This window comes from Gastrolobium bilobum, unplaced genomic scaffold (assembly GCF_033153095.1).
Source record: "Gastrolobium bilobum isolate Gb01-03AN ecotype WA unplaced genomic scaffold, APGP_CSIRO_Gbil_v1 utg647, whole genome shotgun sequence".
Classification (NCBI taxonomy): Eukaryota; Viridiplantae; Streptophyta; class Magnoliopsida; order Fabales; family Fabaceae; genus Gastrolobium; species Gastrolobium bilobum.
The window spans coordinates 434,687-454,284 of record NW_026899122.1 but is presented as its reverse complement, the minus strand read 5'-3'; the positions used below and the strand labels follow the sequence as shown (position 1 = coordinate 454,284).

The 19,598-nt window shown below is 32.0% G+C and overlaps 1 protein-coding gene across 4 annotated transcripts; it reads left to right on the top strand.

The window, feature by feature from the left end:
• The first annotated feature begins 1,801 nt into the window (after positions 1-1,801).
• LOC133287453 (adenine phosphoribosyltransferase 5-like) lies at positions 1,802-18,307 on the top strand. Of its 4 annotated transcripts, XM_061485074.1 has the most exons (12): positions 1,802-1,889; positions 2,242-2,609; positions 2,707-2,798; positions 2,910-3,383; positions 4,380-5,224; positions 12,643-12,702; positions 12,929-13,039; positions 13,882-13,974; positions 15,198-15,347; positions 15,477-15,535; positions 17,538-17,612; positions 18,081-18,218. In XM_061485074.1, the coding sequence occupies exons 2-12, from the start codon at positions 2,250-2,252 to the stop codon at positions 18,084-18,086; spliced, it is 2,325 nt and encodes a 774-aa protein (XP_061341058.1). In that variant the 5' UTR covers positions 1,802-1,889; positions 2,242-2,249; the 3' UTR covers positions 18,087-18,218. The 4 variants fall into 4 exon arrangements, with proteins under 4 accessions (XP_061341058.1, XP_061341059.1, XP_061341062.1 ...); XM_061485075.1 differs by lacking the exons at positions 1,802-1,889; positions 2,242-2,609; positions 2,707-2,798; positions 2,910-3,383; positions 4,380-5,224 and having other exon boundaries at positions 12,472-12,702; positions 15,198-15,314; XM_061485078.1 differs by lacking the exons at positions 1,802-1,889; positions 2,242-2,609; positions 2,707-2,798; ... (1 more) ...; positions 4,380-5,224; positions 15,477-15,535 and having other exon boundaries at positions 12,472-12,702.
• Positions 18,308-19,598: the final 1,291 nt, after the last annotated feature.

Below are 19,598 nucleotides of genomic sequence, written 5' to 3'. Positions count from 1 at the left end.
TCATGTTCAGTGCAAAGAGAGATGCCTTGGGAATTGTAATTGAGTCAATCATGCAATCTATCAGGCATGGCATGGCATGCGCCCATGCCTTTAAGTTGCTGCACCTGGGGTCGCAACATACCTATCAATATGACGCTTTTTCAGTTGGTTTTTGTGTTACAGAAATCACGGTGTAAAAAAGTGAGAGATTTTTTTTAAAAAAATTTAAAATTAAATAAAAAATATTAGGAAAAAATATTTGTCATTTTTTTTATAGCCTGTTTGTTATTTTAAATGATATAAAATTATGTCATTTTAAAAAAGAGATAAATACAAGAAAATATTTTTTATTTAAAATTTAAATTAAAAAAAAAACCACTCACTTTCTCTTACATGATTTTCATTCATTGTATCTATCTCTCTTTTAATGATATAACTTATATTATTTAAAATGAAAAACACCAAACTCAAAATATTAATTTTAAATAAAATAATTACTTTTAAAAGGATAAATATTTTTTCTTTAATTCTGATATAATTTAAAATATATATATTAAAAGAAATAAAATCAAAATTACAAAGAGGATATATGTAATTAATTCAAAAGAATATAAATTTAAAATTTAAAATAAAAAAAGTTGAAAAAGGACATTTACACTACTTTAATATATGTGTTTGGTGTTTGTCATTTTAAATGATATAACTTTTTGTCATTTAAAATGACAAACACTTTTCTCTATATATAATAAAGCAATTGAGATTTGAGAAGAAAAAAACTAATTTTTATAATAAAAAAAGAATTAATTTGAGAATAAAACCAGATTTGAGGAGAAAAGTAAAATTTTATCATAAAAAATAAATTTAAAATAATATTATTTTATATGAAGCCAATATTTTGTATGGAGTCTTGGAGGAAAAGAATTTAAATAATTATTTAATAAGTTTATTTAAATTTACTAAAGTTGTGTGCAGATTACCTAAAAAAAAATTGTCCATGTGAGTCTCTATTTTGATTAGAACGGAGAATCAGCGCCTGCTGGCTGAAAGGATAGAAATTATAATCGGTGGAAACTGGAAACAATGGTAAGCAATGAACATCAACTCTTTATGTATACTGTGCATCAAGTAGCATAGGATAAGAAAGGTTCATTGGGTAGTACAAAATTTTCGACAAATCTTGTCTTCGTTGTACTTTTATGTTTATCGTTAAATTTTGTATTAAAATTTATTTGCAGCTTTTTTAATAATCTTTTTGTAGCTATTTTCTAATTAGTTTATATTAATTTTATGTATACTAAGAATTTTTCTGTATGTTAGTTTGCATTAATTTTACCTACAAGACATACCTACTTGCCTGGAGTAAAACAACAGGGCATCGTAAAATACTAAAATGGTGATACTATTTATACCAATCATTGTTGAATTTCTAATAGTTTTTATTCTTTTCTTTTTTTTGAATTTTTAATGTCTCTCGTTTATAAAAAAAAAAAAATACATTTTATTTTCTGTATATAAATAAAAATATATAAAATTTATTATTATTATTTTTTAAATAACGTCACATAAATCTCATATCCTTTTATATATATTTAAAAAATAACCTATTTCCCCCTCTTTTTTTATCAATAACTGCGACTTGGAAGCTACGTTAAATCGTACATGACGTATACTGGGAGAAGACTAAATAATCCATATTTATACATATCAACAAATATAACATTACTTCATCACCGTTTAAAATGTCATTCATGCCCTTAGCCATTTTATTATTATTATTTTCATTTAAATAATGACTCGCCACCCCAGTTTCTATTCAGTTCTCCCATCTTCTCCTCCTTTTTTCTCAACTTTGTTTTGAATTTATATAAACAAACCTGGCAATTTTATCTGCACCCCCAAGCCGTTGATTTGTAAGTGCTCTCACAATAACACTAAACTTTTTCTTCTTCTTCTTAGTATACTGAGTTTCACAGTAAATTCGGTACTGTTTATTGTTTCTGATTTTCATATTTTTGAACTCTGGTTGATTCTTCATCAAACAAAGTGTATAAGTTTACATGCCCTTTGTATTATTGTTCTTTAGTTCTCAGAAGGTGAAGAGTTTGCATATGCTGATGGTGAATACCAGTTTGCATATTATTGTTTTATGCATGTAGGTAGACATATGTTTTCAGCAGTTCAAATGTTAATTATCAATTATTACACATGTATATTGTATTGGGATTTCTGCAATTTGCTGAATTATGAATGTTACAACTTCAGATTGAGGAATGGCACAAGTTATTGCTACTCCACCAGCTACTTTTGAGTATGAACTCTTGGTTGGTGATCCTGAGCACCTTAGAACTGTCACAGCCTCATCCAGCAACAAGGACCTATGGATTGAACCTGAAAGGTTGAAACTCAGACACAGAATTGGTCGTGGGACCTTTGGTGATGTTTGGTTAGCAACTCATCATCAGTCAACTGAAGATTATGATGAGTGTCATGAAGTTGCTGTCAAGATATTACCTCCAATCAGAGAGGAACATATGAAGACTGTATTAGAGAAATTTCACGAATTATATTTTCAGTGCAAAGGGGTGCCTAGGGTTTGCTGTCTACTTGGAATTTCAATTTTAAATGGAAGGGTTAGACTTGGACTGTGCATTTTATTCAGTATATGGGCGATCTTTAGCTTCCAATGTAGACTTGGCTATCTATTAATATATTTGTTTGTGCTCACAGATATGCATCATTATGAATTTTTATGAGGGTTCAATCGGTGACAAGATGGCTAGACTCAGAGAGGGGAGGATTTTATTGCCTGATGTTCTGAGGTAATTTGATTTTGGTGTGTCTAGTGAAATATATGTTTATATGTATCTTTATATAGCACAGGGAGGAGGGGGGAAAGCTGGTCAATACTAATGGCATGTTACATGCTGCAGGTATGGTATCAATCTTGCTCAAGGTATTCTGGAACTTCACTCAAAAGGGATCCTAGTTCTCAACCTTAAACCATTTAATGTGCTTCTCGATGATAGTGATCAAGCAATATTGGGAGATGTTGGCATTCCCAGTCTTTTGCTTGGTTCTACATTCATGAGTTCAGATATGGCTCACAGGCTTGGTACGCCAAATTACATGGCTCCAGAACAATGGCAACCAAAAGTTAGAGGCCCTATATCCTTTGAAACCGATTCATGGGGATTCGGATGCACCATTGTGGAAATGTTGACAGGTAATCAACTTTGGTATGGACTTCCTGTTGGTGAAATTTACCAATCGGTTGTTGAAAAGCATGAAAAACCACATATTCCTTGTGGCCTTCCTTCTTCAATTGAGAATATCCTCAGTGGATGCTTTGAGTATGATTTAAGGAATCGTCCTTCAATGGTAGATATTCTGACAGTCTTTAAAAGGTTTGTGAGTTTTAATATTTTTCTAGAAAGTTTCTGCAACTAGGTTGCCTTTTTTTTTTAACAGCTTTACAAAGTTGTGTGGTACATATTCTGGCTTTTTACTTAGTTTCATTCATTTTTAGTGAGTGATATGTGAGACTAATTTACTGTGGATGTTTGCTATATATGTATACCCCCATGCATGTGCACACATACCACACATTATTCGTATGATGACCTATTTTGCGTTGATGTTATAACTGCTTTTTCCAGAATGCTTTTGGAATGATCTTTTTTAACTAGTCAAGTTGTATGAATTATTTTATCCATACGAGGATGACAATTGGTCCAAAAACACAAGATATTGGGGGTTACTAGAACAGAATGGTGCTGGTCATAGGGAGATTCAAATAGTGGTTTGCCATATGCTAGTAAATAGTTATATGGGACATGAAGTTTCAGTGGTTGTTTTTCAAATTCTTCATTGCTTAAGAAGAGTTCGATAGAGTTATGTATACTGTATTAACCTTTCTTTACATTCATATTTTGGAAAAATCATCATTATTTTATTTCTTGATGTTTTAGTGTCTTGCATCATGCATTGTCTGAATAAACATAGTATTGTTTAGATCAATCAATTACAATTGAACATGACTGCATAACATGGTGAGATATTCACTCGGTGTGCATATTGTCTGGATGGTGATTTTGTCTCCACACTTCAGTTATCAAGCTCGTTCATTGTAGATTGTATCTTCTGAAGGCTTGATATGAACTCTGAACATTTAATGGGTAGCCAATTAGTTGAAAATTAGTGAAAGTGTTTTACACTTGTGCTTCCAAATAATCTGAGATACTGTCTGTACCAGAAAGTATTAAAACAATTATCTTTGAGCTGTAACTGTTTTTATCTAAGCATGGTTATCTTTTCAGTTAATTTTCATTTAACTTCATGGGCAAAAGAAAGATCTTCTAATAAATATTACTTTATTCTTAATTGTCCTGCCTACTTTTCAGCTCACTGAATGCAGTAGCCAATGATGGAGGGTGGAGATTTCTCGGAACTCAAAAAATTACAGTAAAATCAAGTAGCATTGGCTATACACAGTGGTTCCTCTCAAAGGATCATCTTCAGGTGGGTGACATGGTGCGATCTAGAAAGCTTTCCAATTCATGCAAGCCTCAAAACATGGATGTTCCAGAAGGAAATGTTGTTGGTTTAGAACGTCATGCAGATAATGGTTTTGTTTTAGTGAGGGTCCATGGTGTTCATGACCCTATAAGGATTCATGCATCAACTCTTGAACGTGTCACTAATGGTTTGGCAGCTGGTGATTGGGTACGCTTGAAGGAAGAAGATGAGAAGCACTCGCCAGTGGGTATTCTTCATTCCGTCGATCGTGATGGCAGAGTGGATGTTGGGTTTACTGGGCTGCAAACTCTTTGGAAAGGAAATTCTTCAGAACTTGAAATGGCAGAATCTTACTGTGTGGGGCAGTTTACTAGGCTGAAAGCCAATGTTTTGAGTCCTCGATTCGAATGGCCACGTAAAAGGGGAGGAGCCTGGGCTACTGGTAAGATTTCATGGATCCTACCAAATGGGTGTCTAGTTGTCAAGTTCCCAGGAATGTTGACTTTTGGGGATGAACCAAGCACCTTCTTGGCTGATCCCTCTGAGGTTGATGTGATTAATTTCAGGTCTTGTCCATGTATGTTAAAGAAGTATCAACATGTAGAGGATCATCACTGGGCAGTTAGACCTGTTCTAATTGCATTTGGCATTCTTACAGCTGTGAAACTAGGGATGTTAGTTGGAAAGAAAATGGGGAGGAACATGAATGTTAATGCTATAGAGAATGAAAGTCATTGCATAGATAGCCAGAATGGTAGCAGCACTACGTGGACATCTTCAGTGGCTAACATCCTTTTCAGAGAAGGTGTTAACTTGCCAATGTAGCTGGATAACTAACGTAGGTGAAAGTTATTATCGTTCTTGACAAGTGAAGGAATTCATCTGCTGTTCTGCCATACTGCAGTTTGAACAAACATCACTTGAGAATTGTAATTATACATAAATGCCAACAGGGCTAACTCCGAATGTAAAAATTGTACATATATGCCTTACATGATTAACTAGCTTTGTTCATACTCTGTTTACACTCTCTGCTTAATATATACTTGTTGAGATTGAAAAAAGCATGTATGGAAATGAGCTAAATAAGCAATGAATCAAGATATACGTGATGCATTAATTCTTGAGGCATTGTTTGTTTTCACTTCTCTCGATTAATCCTTGTGATCGGTGAAGTATTTTTGTAGTCTCGCACTCCTTTTTCATTTTAGAATGCTGTTACAAACTTATTATAGTCATTGATAAATTTAACCTAAGATCATTAATTGATAAATGCAGTCAATCTTTGGGGGTGTTTGGCATGGAGAATTTGATAGGAATGTTGAAAAAGTGGGGTAGGTAAAATATGTTAATCATGTTTGATATGTCTTGAAGTTATAAAATATCGGTATATTATTTTTTCCATGCATTTCGTTTTGAATTAGGCAATGAAAAAAAAAATTGCCATTTGAATTGTGGTATTTTTTTAATCCAACGAATGGAGAAACGCATGTACGATTTGCGGACAAAAATGCCCTGAAAAAGTCAGGGTTCAATATTTTAACATACGTTTGCTGACAATTATTTTGTAATGGGTGACTGTGATTCAATATTTTAACATAATGGATAATTTTGTAATTTTATTACACATTCTCATCAATATTTCTCCATCAATCAAACATAGCATTAGTAAAAATAACCCAACTTCCCAACACATTTTTTTTGTCTACCAAACACCTTTTTTGTAACTTATCTGAGCAAAAAAATTACTCATCATATTCCAAGAATTTTTTTTTTCCAATAATAAAATTTTCTCCCAAACTAAACACCGTGGCTGAGAAAATATGGATTTTGTCCTAAGATAGAAATGGCTAGGAGGTCCAATATCTCTTTGGACCGGCCCAAGTTCTCACGGCCCATCGTCCCTAACCACATTTCAACTGTTTAGTTGGATTGTATTCAAATCATTTTCATGCGGCTAATTAAATTTACCAAAGCCTTGTATGGTTTTTGTAGAATACAACATTATATACCAATTTATTCGTTGAATGAGGAAATAAATTGTTAAATTTGATTATACATTTTATTTTGCTTAATAAAGCACTAAAGTGGTGCCTAACTAACTAATGTCTATCCACTATTGTTCCCATTCCTAATACCGACTTCTGCACATAAATTTACAATGCTTTTAAAATCTTTTGGATTAACACTTTAGTTTGTAGGACGGATCTTACTAAATATAAAAGCCACAATGTCTCTTTCATCATCAATGAGTTGATTTGAATCATACTAATCTCTTTCTTGCGACCCCAATCATTAAATACGCAGATTCGTTAGATAACCTTGGGATGATTCGCTCGCCGTGTGGCTCGAAATGAGTTAGTCTTTATTGGCTGGTGGTTCGTCTACTTTATGGTCATGGTTTTTTGGTCCCCCAAATTAAAATAATTAAAAAAAAGGGATGAGATGGTCGTAGAGGTAGGTAGGAAGGAAGATAAGTAATATGAAACAAATTGGACCAATTATTTATATAAGAATTTAAGTTCGAGTTTTAAGAATAGGGAGAATAACTTTAAAAGAACCTCGTTTTTTTATATGATTTCAACGTGGCTTGAACTATACTATTTGAATAATAAATGAATCAATGGAAAAAAAAAAAAAATAGATCAAGAATGGAACAGGACAATAGAATATGTGTTAGAATATACAACACCGGCATGTTTAGTACCTAGTTTCCCACCTCATTAGCATCTAAAATTTCATTATTTTGGAAGCTGCCGAAACTGAACCCTGAATCCTGAACCTTAAATTCTAAGATAAATAAATAAATGAATTAATATTTCTTATATTATAGGAGATTATTTTATTTTTTATATATATAAAAGTATGTGAGACATATTTTTTCTCTTTTTTTTTACATGGCACCCCATGGATTTCACATATTTTTATATATGTGTAGGAGATAATAAAATTATCTCTTATAACATAAAAAACATTAATCTCAAAAATAAATAAATAAGAAATAACCATTATCTGATGCATAAGATGACCAACTGATTATTATATTCATACACATAAAACACAAATTCCTTACAAATCTATCACGAAAGTTAGCTATCGCCAAATAAAACAAGCCAACATAATGAGAATAATTATTTTTCTATCCACCTTTATATATATATATATATATATATAAATATAATCTTGATACACATGTTGAATTACATTTATTCATACACATGTTGAATTACATTTATTCATCTTGATACAATTCTTTGATGCCAATTGGGATGATTGAATGATTGATAATTGGAGTTGCGATGTCATGGGTATGTGAGGAATTGTTTGAAGTTCATTATATATTGTTTGCTGCTGGTATATTTGGCGCTGGAAAAATGAAATGACCTACGATAGCTCTCCCAATGGGGGTCGCCACCTTGCTCAGCTAATCCTTGACTACTTAAAGGAGATACAACTTGCCTTTTTAGACACAAAGTCAATGTTGCGACTCCATTCCTCTAAGGATGTTAGCTGGCAGCCTCCGTTGACTCCGTATGTTAAATTAATTACAGATAGGCTTTGAAGGGTCAAACGACTAAAGCAGCTTGTGGAGGGCTTATTCGTGACCACAAGAGAGTTTGGCTATGGAGTTCGCTGCAAGAATTGGACATTGTGCTACTTTTCAAGTGAAACTGTGGAGTATGTTAAAAAGGCTAGAGTTAGCTTAAGAGGCAGGTTGGAGAAATGTTTTGGTTGAAAATGACTGTCAAACAGTTATTGCATTGTTTTGTAAGGAAGGCAATGAAGCTCGCGAGTCCCATCTAGTGACTCGAATACGAGCATTTGTTATTCACCAATGGAATGTTCGATTTATGCATGTTCTTCGGGAAGGCAACCGGTGCACAGATTGGTTGGCAAACTATCTGTTGGTGCACCTGGAGTTACCTAATGAGCTCACTTCTCTGGCCCCACCCCCGACTATGGTGTCATCTCCAGGCTGACAGTAGGGGTATAATTTTGCTTGACATGTGTAGACTCGCTAAGAGCTTTCCTGTTTAATCTTTTCTATTTTTCTTTTTCTTTGTTTTGTGTCTTTACTTTAATGTATCAAAAAAATTACATTTATTCACATCCGTTGAGGTAACAAGATCAAAGTACTTGTGTACAAAAAAAAATGTGAGATGTGTAGGGGTGTTCGCGGTCTGGATTGGATCGATTTTGAAAGTAAAAATTATCTGATCCTATCTCTTCGGTTTGATCATGTAATCATCTATTCCATTTGGATTTTTTTTTCAAATCTAATCCAATTTTATTTGGTTTGAATTGAATTGATTTTTGATTTTTTAAAAATCTTAAGATTTGTATGATGATTATTGTGCAAATAACATATATTTTGTATGTATCGGCTTTATAAAGTTTATACGATGATTATTGTGCAATTTAGAAGCATCAGTAAACGATAATCTAATTTTCAATACAGTACAACAAAAATTTGAATTACCATCTTTTATCTCCAATAAAAAATATACAACATGGTTACCTGATATACAGAGTGACTCAAATTTTAATCCTATAGAGTAGTTGTTGCTCAACAATAACCCATACAATAAAAATATATGATGTATCTTACACAAAAGAAAAGCATAACATAGATCAAACACAACCCACTTTCTCCAACACGATGGATTAATGGGTCTTGGATTTAGAATTTTTCTATATGATTCTTAGGCTACGAGTGAGGAAAGGCACAAGTAAGTAGAGGGTAAGGTTGAGGAATCATTGAATCGGTTTATATTGGATCGGTTTTCACCAACCAAACTAAAGATTGATCCAATCCAATTAAATTTTATGATTTTTTTTTCCAGTTTTCAATTTTCAATTAATTCGGTTATTGGTTTTTCAGTTCAGTCATCGCGTTTTAAATCATTTTTAATCGGTTGATGAACACCCCAGAGATTTGTATAAAAAAACACAATGTGAGATAAATTGTAATAAGTCAACAAAATCAGTGGCGGAGTCGGGCTCCAATTTGAACCCGGGCCAAAAAATTATGTGTATTTATTTTTTTAATTTTAGTTAGGTCATATCATAATATATTTAAATTATATTAAATACAGAGAACCTGAGCAGGCAGCATTAAGAAGAATTATAATTTTATTAAATATTTTTTTAATTTTACTCAAAATATATATATATCTTTTATAGGGTTCGTTTTTTCTGCAGTTACTGCAGATAAGTTATCTGCAGTAAGCTCAATACGACGTCGTTTTGGGGCAGAAATCATGGTGTTTTGTAATTTTAATTTATTTCAGGGTTATAATAGTCTTTATATTTATAATTTTTTAAGATTTCAATATCAAAACGATGTCGTTTTGAGAATAAATGTAGATAACTTATCTGCAGTAACTGCAGAAATATTTTTCCCTTTTTTATATAAGTGAAAATTGAACACATAACCTAATACAATCTATCCAAATCTTTTACCAAAATTATTTTAAATTTTAGACAGAACCAAATTACAAATTGTAGTCCTGACCAAATTACAATTTTAACCCGGCCAAATTATAATTAATTATATAATTAATCATAATAAATATAATTTATTAAAATTTAATTCGGATCGAGGTCACACTCAAACAACACGTGGGTCTCCCACTTTAACAAAATTATATACATGTTCATATATACACTAATAATGTGTGTATAAATAAATGTATGTTACCATATAACGACACGTTATCTCATAAATTAATGCTACTTGTATATACTTTTACAACTTTTCCGTGATGATATTTGATATGTATTAAAATTGGTACCACATTCTCCAAAGTTTGATTATGGCACTGTGAAATAACAAACTTATCTTCATAATATGCAAGCATACGAGTGGAAGATCCCCACTTGGATTGTTATCTGTACTTTTTTACTTTTAAAATCCAACTGGGATGACCAAAATTCAAAATGGAGATAATGAGAATGAAAGGAATGTTCAGATTACGATAGGATCCGTCAGGCTGTTTAAGTTATTGATGGATAGTTATTATTTTAACAAACGAAATCATCATCAGAGTATTTGTCAGGTTATGATTAGCCATAAAGTGTAAAATTAAAAGATTTGGTTTTGGTTAGGTGAAATAGGATTGTGCCTCTTTTCACACACAAGGGAGAAAAACTCATGGTACCATTGTACGAGGTCCACGCCTGCGTATAATATAACAATTGTTTAGCAAAGCAAAATCATACACTCACAGTCACCATGTGGGGTCGCCGATCATAAGAAGATCTTATTCCATCACAACTACGATTCCTTATAGAACATGTGTAACAGTATGATTGCATAATTAGTAGCACTTCCCATTGCCATTCCAAGCACTGATTGATTTTTCAACTCATGCGTGTGTATTTGAGTTTCTCAATGTCCATATATGTGTGTGGAGCTGGAAAGCAAAGGCGGAGGAAAAAAACAATTGTGGGAAGAGATGAATGAATCAAAATTTATATTAATAATAATAGAACAAAAGTGTTATATTTATTTATTAAGTTAAAGTTTATTTATATTTACGAAGACTTGAAATTTTAAGATTTTTATAAAGCAAGATTATTAATGAAAAAATGTCTAATATTTATTTAGTTATATTGATTAGTTGAGGGAATTGAATATTGATGTTATGTAAGAGAGAAGGAGGCGTTGGAATATGGGAAATGAAATCTAAGGGATGTGATAGATGGTCTAAAGATATTAATGATCACGTTATCATGTTTTTCATAGTACACAAGCGTGCGCGTGAATAGTTATACTCTGCTCCCACCCTCTTCCTTTACGTCTTCCCTCCACCACCTTATCTTTCTGCGCGTCACTCCAATTCCTTCTCTAAAATAAAATCACTTTGTTTTTAACTACTTTTGTTAATAAGGATTCTACCAATATTATTATAACCGAATCCGTCATTAATTCGGCCGGAAAATTGAGTTGTTGGATAAATGGTTAAACCTGTACCGTTTGACCTAATTAAATATATATAAATTTATATTTTATACGTAAAAATCCACAAACATATTTAAATGCATGCCAAAAATAATATTACTTTCAAATATTCTAATATAAAAAACTTAAGAAATGGGTTTAAGAAAAAAAATTTATAACTGATACTAAAAAAATGTATAATTAGACACAAAATTTTCAAAATAAAAAATCAGTTAATAAACTAATTTACTCAGACGAAATATTAACTATTTTTTAGTTTATTTTCCAGCATCTTATTACTATATTTTTTATAATTGTATTAAAGGAGTTATTATCAATATTATTAAACTCGATCCGGTCTTTCAACAAGTGGGTTATTGATTGAACCGCATGACCCGATAAGTATATGCAAATCTATAATTTATATTTTAAAAAATTATTAACATATCTAAATACCTGTAAAAAATTATACAAGTTTCAAATATTCTAATATGAAAATAATAAATTACACATCATTCTTAAATTAAATGTATAGACTAAAAAATGGCCCATAATTTGAATTTCCCTATGATGTGGAAATCAATTAGATACTTAATTCTTTTAAAATAAATGTATAGACTCAAAAATGACTATAAGGTAACACCATTGTGACACATTTTTTTGGGTACAATTTGAGTATTTTAATTTTAAATAAAGGAAAAAAAATGTTTCACAATATAATCTCATGTCATTTTAAGTAAAATAATAATATTTTATATCTTTTTTTATAAAAGTATAAGGAAATTATAAAATTTTTTAAAAAATATACACCAAAACAGAATCATTTTACTATAAATTTTTAAATAAATAAAAATAACCTTAGCAAAATATTTTTTTTTATGAAAATGAAGAGCGCGTGACATAGATGATAGAAAATCGCGTGGTGATGTTACAACGTGCTTAGCTAGGGTGACCTGGAAAATAAGCTCGAAGTGCGATACTTTTAAAAGTTAAATGAAACGGAACCAAACAATTTGATCTTCTCCCATAGAAACAAGAGTTTTCTGTTTCGGAGGGAAACACAAGAAAAAGCAAAGCAACTTTGTCTTTTCCTCAAACAAACAACACAAACATTTTGGTTCATCTCATTCTCATTCAAACCAAACAAACACAGTAAAGTACACCACACAACAAAATGTTCGCCGAAGAGAATGGCCTCAAGGGAGACCCAAGGTTGCAAGCAATATACCAAGCCATCAGAGTGGTGCCTCACTTCCCAAAACAAGGTTTCTCTCTCTCTCTCTCTCTCTCTCTTTTTTTAAGAATGCTTCGTTCGGTGTCTCTGCTTTGGACTTGTTTTGTTATTGCAGTTTCTTTTTGAACTTTTATCGAACAGATCTGCAACTATTTATTTTTTTAAGTTTTGAAAATGGGTTGGGTGTTTTTTTTTTTTTTTTTTTTGTCTTTCTTATGGATTCAATTAAATTAATGAGGGGTGATGAAATTTTGCAGGAATAATGTTTCAAGACATAACGACATTGTTGTTGGATCACAAGGCGTTTAAAGACACGGTCGACATTTTTGTCGATCGTTACAGAGACATGCACATTTCTGTTGTTGCCGGTACTGTACTGTACTCTACTCTAAGCTTCTCATCCCTCGTGTCCGCTACTACTTTTTTTTTTTTTTTTTGGTACACGTCTGCTACTACTTTTTTTAAAAAAAAGCATAATTTGGGTACCTTTCTTTTTCTTCCTCTGCTTCTTGTATTGAGGACAAAAAAGAAAGAAAGATAAATTTCAGAAGTTGAAGCAAAAAATTAATGGGGTTTTGATAAAAGCACCAAGCTTTCTCTTTTTCCCCGCAGAAAGAGATCCGAGTTTGTACTTGCTTCTTGTCTCTTTTATTTCAAAACTTAAATCGTTTATTGGGTTTCATTTTGGTCTTCTTTAAACGCAATTGATCTAGAAACTTGGAAATAGGTATGGCTTCCCTTTCTCTAAATGCAATTTCTTCTCACTTTTCTCCCTTTTTTCCTTAAAAAATGTTTCGCATTCGTTTTCTTCTTTCTCTATCTCCAACTTTTTTTTCTTGGGGGGTTTACTTGTATTTTGATTTTCGTGGCTCGTTTATTTTTTTGGTAAGAACTGAGAGTATTTGCTTTTCTTTTTTTTGTTTTTGAGAGGTAGGTTGTGGGTTCCGTTTCGTACCATTCAAAATATTTTCTTGGTCTCTGTTTTCGATTTTTTATAGATAAGATGATATTTAGGCCACATATGTGTCTTGTAATAACCTCTTCTAGAAAACAAACTCAGACACTGTTGTCATTCTAACCAATGTCGCATCTCCATCCGCTGGATGAGATCTGAAATGGGGGTTTTTATGAGGGTTTATATTAATGAGCTATTACTAGAGGATATTGCCTTTGGTTGGTTTGCGTTCTAATGTGATTGGATTACATGTAGGAATTGAAGCAAGGGGATTCCTGTTTGGTCCCTCAATTGCTTTGGGCATTGGTGCAAAGTTTGTTCCTTTACGCAAACCTCGGAAGCTGCCAGGTATAATTTTGTCACGTTCATTTAGAAATTGCTTCTTAACCAATATAAGTTGAAACTTTAAAGTACCAAACCCTGGCGAAAACAGCAGAATTGATCACTTTCTGTGGAATGGGACGGCCCTCACTGAGTGGAAAGACCTTGTCCTATTAATGTGTTATTCTGTTAGTAGTGGGTGTTACATCGCCTAAAGTCAATTGGCTCCAATTTCATGTTTCCTGTTTGACTGATTAGAACAGATAAACTCAAACATCTAAGAGGAACGTGTGAAATGCCATATAAATATTCAATTTAAGATACCAAACAAGCTTCGAAGTGCTCTACGAATATAGAATCATTATTGTAAGTGAAATAGATGTATGTGGTGGTACTGTTGCTTAGCTTGTCTTTTTATTGGTGTTCCTGATCTGGATTGAGCAATCTTCTCAACATTTCTACAGTTTGGTGCACCAAGAATTGCACGGGGTGGTGATAAATTTATCTTTTTGGGCCCTGCTCTTGCGTTCTTTTTTTTTTTTTTTTTTTTTTAAATCTTACTAATAGAGGCCTAATTTGAATAGATTGTATACTATATAGTAGGGATTTTATAATAATTTATTGTAAAGTGCATATCCAAAAAGAAGTAATTTAAGTTTCAGCTTACTTTCATATGTTAAACATTGAAGCACAAGCACCTTAGAATAAACGGAAAGAACTTTTAAGCTCAATGGCTATTTTCATGATGTATAATGCCTTGTAAGTGCTTATAGCATGAAATAACTCAGGTACGTTTATAAGTTGAAAAATCACCCATCAAAACCAGGTCATAATTACTAATCCAAGCTACTATCTATATATCACAATGAATGAGTAAAGAAATCCCAGCTTTCTTTAAGCTTATTATGTTCTCATTCTTGTTCCATTTTTAAAAGTTCAAATTGATTCCACCAAATTTAATTAAAAATTTATAAGTGATACTTATCTCTGTTATGGATAGAATCAAAGTTATTTACAGATCAGGTTCCAACTTGTTTTTCAAATCCCCTTCCCCGTGCACATGCTGGCACACTTGTATATGCATATTCAAATCATGCCCTAAATCTTTCCAACCAATGGCTGGAACAAAATCTTGATTTAATTTCAAATTAAAGTTTGTAGAGTTCTGGAGCTTTCTATTTAAATTACTAGTCCCAATGCTGAATTTGGCCTTGACGTTGTGCCTAAACTTTGACATACCTCATGTTTAGGTGAAGTAATTTCAGAAAAATATGCTCTAGAATATGGAACTGATTGTTTGGAGCTGCATGTTGGAGCTGTCCAGCCCGGTGAACGGGCCATAGTTATTGATGACTTGGTGGCCACAGGTGGTACTCTATCTGCAGCAATAAGACTTCTAGGTGATTTGCAGTCTTTGTACTTGGTTTTACTGTTTCTCTTTTTCTCTTGTTTCTTTAATTCACTCATGATTGTTCTATGTATGTGGTCCCAAGTGTATTATATGTTTTATTTTCCAACTTATTTTGTAGAACGTCTTGGTGCTGAAGTAGTGGAATGTGCTTGTGTGATTGGTGTGCCTGAGGTTAAGGTAATGACTAAGCTTTTGTAAGTTATGCTTGTTTTTCTAGTTAATCTATCTTGTTATCGGTAATCCAAAAGCTAAAAATTCTTAACCAAAAATCACAATTCGTGTGGTGTTTCTCATATTGATAGTCTATTGGACTTCAAACTTATTGTACATTATCAGTCCCTTGTCAATTTGGTTAAAATGAACTGATAATGTTGGTTGTTCTGTCTGCTGGGTTGATTTATGATCACGAGGGCCAATTTATACTCTTATAAAAGATGTGCTTATGGTTAATACAATATTTGGTATTACGTTTATCTTTCTTTCAAGCAAGAAAGCAAAAATTTCATTGTTATTGAAAATGCATGATTTATTCCCTGTCTACCGCTAGCTAACTTTTCGTATAGCTTGTAATTTTCTTGGAGAAAAGCACTCATCAGAACAGTTCATCTATTAAGCACGTGATGCTCATGCAATGTGAACTTGAATGTAACAACCGTGTAACAGACTAACTGCACATAGTTAGTCTTTAGCTTTTAGGTTATAACTTAGTTAGATCAGATAGTTAGTTGAGTCATTCTTTGTGTGTATTTGAGACTGTATAAATAGGTGAAAGGTGCTGTGTATCAGATCAGTTTTCGAATAATAAATACTTCAGAAAAATCAAGATAGTATCAGAGCTCTGAATTGGAGCTCTGGTATCGCAGGAGAGAAAAAGAGTGATTTCATAAAGTTCTTCATCTTCTTCAATGGCCGATCAAGATCCCACAGGGGAGCAACCTACCATGGTGGCACAACCAGCCATGGCATCACAAGTGCTGCCTGACTTTCATACCAATCCTACTAAACCGTTCTTCATGCATCCAAACGAATTACTGATCTGATACATTGTTGAGATATATAAAACCATTAATGTAGCCTCACCCAACAGCTTAAGCTTTTGGGTTGAATTGGTTCTTTACATGGTATCAGAGCCTCGTGTCCCAAGTTCGATCCTCGCCGCCCCCTGTTTTCTTTCAAGTGGAATTTCTTTCTTCGCACAGGTAGGTGGGCCTGTGCATTGTCCACTCTTCAAGCCCAGTGGGCTCTCGTGTGAGGGGGCATGTTGAGATATATAAAACCATTAATGTAGCCTCACCCAACAGCTTAAGTTTTTGGGTTGAATTGGTTCTTTACATACATAGTACCTTTCACCTATTTATACAGTCTCAAATACACATAAAGAATGGCTCAACTAACTATCTGATCTAACTAAGTGATAACAGAAAAGCTAAAGACTAACTATGTGCAGTTAGTCTGTCACACGGTTGTTACATTCAAGAGGATCACGTGCTTAATAGATGAACTGTTCTGATGAGTGCTTTTCTCCAAGAAACTTTGTGCGTAAATATCCATTGGTATACGGAGGCAGTATCTTGCTTGTTATACGAGAATTTCAGTATATCCACCATCTATAGTTTCCTTTAAGATAACATGATTTTTTTTTTAAATATTGAAAAATTGTGAAATATGAGATTTTAGAGCATGTTTGGTGCATTTTTTAAGCTAAAAGCTAATTTTAAACTCAAGTTAGAAAAAAGAGTTTAAAAAATAAAGGTAAACATTATTTGGTGATTATAGAAAAGCTGTTTTAGGGAGATGAAATGATTTGTTATTAGGGTAAAGGGTAAAAATTGTAAATATAAATTTAGAATAAGGGTAAAATTAAAAAATAAATATGAAAACTCTTAAAAAATGACATATATCTTAAAGAAAGCTCCTAGCTCTTAGCTTCTTTTTTATTCATTATAAAAAACCTCTTTTTATAATAGAGCTTTTGTTAAAAAAATTTTTGACTAAGCTCCTCCTTGAAAGCTGCAAATGTATTTGTTGTTACTGGGTTTTGAGCTACCATATTGTAATTTCTTTTTATATGATCACTGGATACAATGTTCTGTAATATATGATTTCTTTTTCCCTTCCTTTAAATTCTTATTTTCTTGAAGTCATGGAAATAAAAGGTAAATTAAGCCTTCTATTTCAGGGACAGTGCAGGCTTATCGGAAAGCCACTTTATGTTCTTGTGGAGCCGCGTCAAGTAGAAAAAAATGCTTTTGAGGTACGCCACTATGTCCTGAAATGGAAATTCTTCTGATAGTACATTTGAAAGAATGGTTGCATAAAATGGTCTCACAATGTCATCAACAGATCTCAAATATCTTTATATTTTATTTGATGGCTTTTGAGTCCTACTGACACCTTTTTATCAAAAGGTGGTAACTGGCTCCTCAGTTAACTAGTGCACCCAAATAACTCGCCAAAAAAAGAAAAAGAAAAAACAATGACACCTTCCTAGACTTCCTGTGTTTGGTTCTGTCTTTTGGTTTGTACTAGGGACTAATATGGGTGCCGCAACATAGTTGCTTTTACCCATTGAAAAGACCTATGAAAATTTAGCTTCTTTGTTTCTCACTAATTCTACCCTTTTATGGTATTATCCTCCTTTATTTTCGTTAGACTTTTACAAGATTGTCCTCTATTAATCATGCATGGAGTTCTCTAAATGTATTTATATACATTGATGCAGTTGTGATGTTAATTCTTCTTCGGCTGACATACAAAAGGACGCTTCATCTGAGAAACACAAGCCATAACGTGATCCTTAAGTTTTCGGCTGATTGAGTTGTTTTCAGACGCAAAGATCATCATGGAAATTGTTCCCCTTCATATCTTTTATCTTGTTGTACATCTTAGGCTATCAGTTTCGAACAATTAAGGGATGGATGGATTTTTCTGGCATTAAAATGTTAATTGAAAGCCTCATTTTTTTCTTTCAAGTTTTAAATCAAAAGATTGAAATAACATCTGAAGATTGGCTTAAAATGAATGAAAAATTATTGGAGTGTAGTCTTTAACAAGTAGCTAAATGGAACAGAAAAATTACACAATTTAACAATAAATTATCAAAGATTAAATGGTAGTAATTAAATAAATGAAAATAATGTAGATGACAAATTCTACTTACCTAGTATTTTTCTTTTATTATTTTTGGAATATTCAGAATAAAGAAATGATTTGATTTATTTCGTGTTCATAGAAAATTAATTTATTTTTTTGGAATTTGTTATAAAGAATAAGATTTGAATTGGTTTCAAATAAATCTTATGTTTGAAATTCATTGAATGTGGAATTAATATGATTTCATTTTATTAAATAGGATTTTTAAGTGTATATACATATACATATATATATATATATTAAATTAAAAATCAAATTAATTTTTTCCAATTTTTTTAAAACTTGTTAAATAAAAGTAATGAAATTCGTGAGATTTTAAAAATCAAATCCGATTTGACATTTCCAAAATAGATATGTTAATTTTTTTTTTTTTTTTTTTTGGTAAATGTTAAATTTGATTTTAGATGATATTGATTCTATAAAATTGGAATGAGTTTAAATTGAGGCAAGTTGTATTTTGGATACTTTTTTTTTTTCTTTTTGGTGAAAGTATTTTGGATACCTTTACTTAAAAATAAACTTTGACATAAAAAATGGATGTTAAATGTAAAAGCAAGTTTAAAAAGAGACATTCAAACAAGTTGATTTCACTGAAAATTATATTTGCTAGTGTTTGAACGGAAGTTTGGTTGCATAAACAGTAATCCAACACACTGTACGTAGTACGTCACATCACATTCATAATTTTGTGAATCCGTCATCAACTAAGAAATAATTCTATCTTCTTCTTCTTTTTCGGAAATAATTCTATCTTCAATATTGTGGTTCATGCCACCAGGCACACTGTGCATAGGGATGATTAATACAGTTCTCCCGTTTTTTATAAATATTTTTTTTAAAGTAAACTCCTCTTATGCTCCAAAAATATTGAAATAATCATTTTAGTCTTTGAAGAAAATAGTCATCAATTTATTTGTTCAATCAAAGTGTCATGGAATTGGCTTTTTTTTTTTTTTTTTAAAGGAGAGTAACAAATCTTTAATTTTGAGACTAATTTAATAATATTTAGCATGGTTGAAAAATTAAGTTGATGACATTTTATATTATTAATGAACTAGATTTATGTGAAAAATTTTAAAGGGCCAAA

Coding starts and splice junctions, on each gene's coding strand:
- LOC133287453 (XM_061485074.1), top strand. CDS start 2,250: ATGGCACAAGTTATTGCTACTCCACCAGCTACTTTTGAGTATGAACTC. Junction 13,975..15,197: donor CAAACCTCGGAAGCTGCCAG/GTATAATTTTGT, acceptor CCTCATGTTTAG/GTGAAGTAATTTCAGAAAAA. Junction 15,536..17,537: donor TTGGTGTGCCTGAGGTTAAG/GTAATGACTAAG, acceptor CTTCTATTTCAG/GGACAGTGCAGGCTTATCGG.